The sequence below is a fragment of the Corylus avellana genome, chromosome 11, assembly GCF_965113065.1.
Source record: "Corylus avellana chromosome 11, dhCorAvel1.hap1.2, whole genome shotgun sequence".
Classification (NCBI taxonomy): Eukaryota; Viridiplantae; Streptophyta; class Magnoliopsida; order Fagales; family Betulaceae; genus Corylus; species Corylus avellana.
In genome coordinates, this window is record NC_142500.1 from 8933601 (window position 1) to 8938128 (window position 4528).

The window sequence follows — 4528 nt, forward strand, 5'->3', positions numbered from 1 at the left end:
AATACCTCAAATGCCCGGTCAAAGTGGTAACAACTTAGAGGAGTAGGAACCTGAATAGAATAGGGGCAATCATGTACCTCTACCTCCACTACCACCCCCACCTTATGAAAAAGGGCATCCAGATGCTGCAGACGTTGCCCAATACTTGGTCGAAGCTATGGCTCGGGTTTCGCGCCCAACAATGAGAAAGGAGCAAATAGGTTGTTCCTTTAAAGACTTCTGTGCACACCACTACCTAACCTTCGATGGTAGTCAAGGGTGTTTGGCAGTAGAATCCTAGATTATAGATATCCAGAAATTGTTCGAAGTAATGGGTTGCACCGATGGACAGAAGGTCCTCTATGCCGCTTACAAGTTTACGAGTGGAGCATCCAGGTGGTGGGGGACCAAGTAAGAACTACTGGACCAAGAATTGAGAGGAGACGAGATCACTTGGGACCGTTTTAAGAAAGAATTTAATGATAGATTCTTTCCTAGAGCCCAACAGCAACTTCGTGCCAAGGAATTCCAGAATCTAGTTCAGGGTAACCTGACTGTAAAGCTATATGCTGCCAAATTCATGGAATTGGCAAGGTTTGCTTTGAACTTGGTTCCTAATGAGGAGTCAAGGATTGAAAGATTCCAAGAAGGCCTGCACCCACGAATTAGGGACAAGGTCGCTTGCTTGGAGATTAAAGACTTCACTAAGCTAAAGAATGTTGCTGCTATCGCAGAAAGCGGACACTGGGATTATGAAGCTGTCAGGGAAAAAAGGAAACAATTCATTCCCTATGCCACACGTCCTGCAAAGAAACTTGCAATTGGCAGTGGCTCAGGACAGAAGGTAGGAAGGAAGGGTATAGTAAACCAAGGAGGACAAAGGCCGACATCTCCAAAATGTGGGAAGATACATGTTGGAGAATGCAGATCGGGAAAGGGGACATGTTTCTGATGTGGTAGAACGAATCATTTTGTCAGAGACTGCCCTATGGCCGGCTCTAGAGGATCCAAACCACGAGAAGGCGGCAATCAACAAAGGCCTGCACAAGCTAGGGTGTATGCACTCACCCCAGACAAAGCTGATACTGAAGTAGAAGATGCCGATGTGGTGACAGGTACCATTCCTCTATTTGGTAGCCTTGCATGCACACTATTTGATTCGGGTGCTGCACATTCATTTGTTTCTGCCACATATGCAAAACTTTGTGATATGTGTCTCGAAACCCTAAGGCAGAACATAACAGTAGCTACACTCGTAGGAGACTCCCTAACATGTAGTAAAGTAGTAGAAAACTGTCCTATTAGCATTGGAGGAAGAAGTCTACTAGCAAACTTAGTAGTATTTAAAATGCTATGTTATGACGTTATTTTAGGGATGGACTAGTTGTCAAAGCACCATGCTAGCATTGACTGTCGAAGGAAAGAAATTGCATTTTGGTCACCTAGCATTGAGGAGTTCAAGTATTGCGAATCTTGAGTACGAGCCACCCCGCCATTTCTTTCGACAGTGCAAGCAAGGAGTGTCAGAGAAGGTGGTTGTGCATATTTGGCTTATGTAACGGCTAAGACAGAGAGTGAATTGAAATTGAGAATATTCCAGTGGTTTGTGATTATCCTAATGTTTTTGCAGAGGTTTATTTAAGACTACCACCTGATCGGGAAATTGAGTTCACTATCGATTTAGTGCCAATGACTCAACCGATTCACGAAGCACCATATCATAAGGCACTGGCGGAGTTAAAAGAATTAAAGGAACAACATGCAGTAGTGTCACGTGAGAATTTAGATAATTCCACTTAAAAGCTTGATTGGTAAAGCCGGGGCGCTACAACACCCCTACATCTAGGGCAATCCAAAATATTTTCCCTAGTTTAAGGTATGAAAGCCTTATATATATTTTTGGTAGTCTGTGGGTATTTGAATTTATTTGGGACCTACCAAACAATTGAACTATTTCCCAATGTTTTGCATGTTAGGATTGTGTGGGGGCCATTGATAGTACCCATATTCAAGCTTGGGTTCTGGCGAAAAAACCAAAGCATTTCGAAGGCGAAAGGTAGTTGTGTTCCAAAATGTAGTGTGTGCCTATGACGTCGACATGATGTTCACGTTCGTGTATAGTAGTTGGGAGGGGACAACCAATGACTCAAGGGCCTTCTATGATTCTGTAACTAGACCTAAAAATGAATTTCCTACACCGCCCGAAGGTGAGTCTTCTCTTCACAACCAAGTGTCAACCTTATAAATAACGCTGTCTACATTTAGCTTACACAAAAAAAATTGTATGTCTACTTGCAGGTCAATATTACTTAGTTGACTCTAGTTTCCCATGCTCAAAAGGATACCTTCCCCCCTATCGAGGAGAAATGTATCATTTACAAGATTTCCGAAGTGGTGGTGACCCTCGAGGGTTCAAGGAATTGTTCAATTACCGCCATTCCTCGCTTCATATGGTAATTGAACGCTGCTTTGGAGTGCTAAAAAGGTGTTTCCATGTGCTAAATGGCATGCCCAAGTACAAGGTTTGTCGCAAACCCCTTGTAGTCAACGCATGCTGCACACTGCACAACTCCATTATAGTACATTTGCTTGTGCTTGAAAGTTAAAATCTGTGTGTCAACATGCTCACTGTGGACGACATGGTGCGTGTTCGAAGTGTGCTGTGAACATGCTATGTATAGGCATATCGATTGTGGAGTCTTATTTTGTGTCTATTTCATTAAAAAACTTGCTATGTATAATTATGTCGGTTGTGGACTCCTATTATTTTTCTATGTCATTTTGGTACTTGCTATGTATAATTATGTCGGTTGTAGTCTCTTATTATATATCTATGCCATTTTGATAATTGCTATGTATTACTATGTCAGTTGTTGAACTTATATTTTACATGTATGTCATTTTGGTTGGCTTCATCTATGTGTTAAGAAAATTAGTTATGGAGCTCGAGATGCAATATATATGTGGTGTTGGACTGACGAGACTACTCATTTCTAGAACCGACATGAACTACATGAGGTGCTTTTACAAGTGTCCCCTCTACCGTGTATGCAATGTTTTTGCTTGACCTATACAATAATACATGATTGTGTTGTTTGACTTGCATAGGATGATGGGTATATCATTGGCTTTTGAATTGAAATTTGTATCAATAATTCGTTGGTTGTTATTGCTTTGTTTTTGACTCTACATTGACAATGATGCACAATTAGCTGTTTACATATAATAGACACCTTTGAACCAGTGGGATAAATATAAAAATAATTAAAAGGTCGTATGGTTTGGAATTAATTTTGGTGGCTGAAAACATAATAGTAAATTTCTTGTTTTGATGCAATATTCGTTGGTGTTACTGCTGTAACGACCTAAATTTTAAAACTCTTATTTAAATAATATTAAATAGATTAAAAATATAATCGATAAATTAGAACAATGATATGTGGATTAATGATATTAAATAACTATTTAGTGTTAAATGTATATTACATTGATTTTTGACCTCTTATGTATATTACTTCAATTCTAAAAATTTAGCTTCACTAATATGTTTATGGGCATAATCAAACCCAATCTAGTGAATAAATTATTTATATTGGTGTTTAGCGAAGTCATAAATTAATTTGAAGCTTTTCAGTTTTTTAGCCTAAAAAGCAGTGTCTTAATTTTCATACTGTCTAAATGAGATTAAAACTGCTAAAGAAAGATACCAAGGCTAGCCACCTTTGTTGAAAGCTTAAAGTCTTCTAGTAATGATGATTATAGTAAATATCATGATTATAATGATTTAATAAGACAAGTGGCCAAGTGGGAATGCAAATAGTTAAAGCCTAAGTTGAATTGGAAACTTTGTATAGGCCAAAAATAGACTCAAACAAACTCGGATGAAGTCGAACCAAAAATATAAAATGTTTGTCTCGGAGTCCTCTATCTACTCTCAAAATTTCATGTCAATCGGAGTAGGTTTGGACATTGAAAAATGGATCGGAATACACTGCCCTCATTTTGGACGAAAATACTATTTGGTATAGAGCATGAAATATGGACTAGGTTCATTCTTTTGGTTAAATCCATCTCAACCCTTAGATCAAATGTGTAAAAATAAATCCTAACCATTCATTCTCTTATAAATAGAGCCTTAGCTAAATTCACTTTCACTTAAGTTTTTACAATCTTAGAACAAGTAAAATTGTTTGCTCCTCCTTTCATTTTACTTCTTAGTTCTAGTCAAATACCATATAGCCTAGATCTTTCTTGTAGTGTTCAAGTGTTTTTCTAAACTAGCTACCTAGAGAAGATTTGGTGGAGTTTTACTTCTAAAGGATTATTGGGTAAGTGTTTCTTGTATAAATATCATGATTTATTGCTTTTATCACTTGTTCTCATTTAATTGTTTAAAGACCCAATAAGCGTATAATGTAAAATAAAGTAATGGATACAAGTGAATTAATAATAAAGAGTTAGTGGACAAAATCAATTAAGGACTTATAATATTATCTATATATTATTTACTTTACAGTATTTACATTAAGTCATTTCTTTTATGTCATTT

General features: G+C 37.6%; 1 protein-coding gene across 1 annotated transcript; it reads left to right on the plus strand.

The window, feature by feature from the left end:
• The first annotated feature begins 310 nt into the window (after positions 1-310).
• LOC148583070 (uncharacterized) lies at positions 311-931 on the plus strand. The gene is made up of 2 exons (XM_088511531.1): positions 311-375; positions 466-931. Exons 1-2 carry the CDS (start codon positions 311-313, stop codon positions 929-931), a joined length of 531 nt encoding a protein of 176 aa, XP_088367657.1.
• Positions 932-4528: the final 3597 nt, after the last annotated feature.

Bases quoted from the DNA above. Each gene is read 5' to 3' on its own strand.
- LOC148583070 (XM_088511531.1), top strand. From the start codon at position 311: ATGGGTTGCACCGATGGACAGAAGGTCCTCTATGCCGCTTACAAGTTT. The intron at 376-465 runs GTGGTGGGGGAC...ATTTAATGATAG, and splicing joins TTTACGAGTGGAGCATCCAG to ATTCTTTCCTAGAGCCCAAC.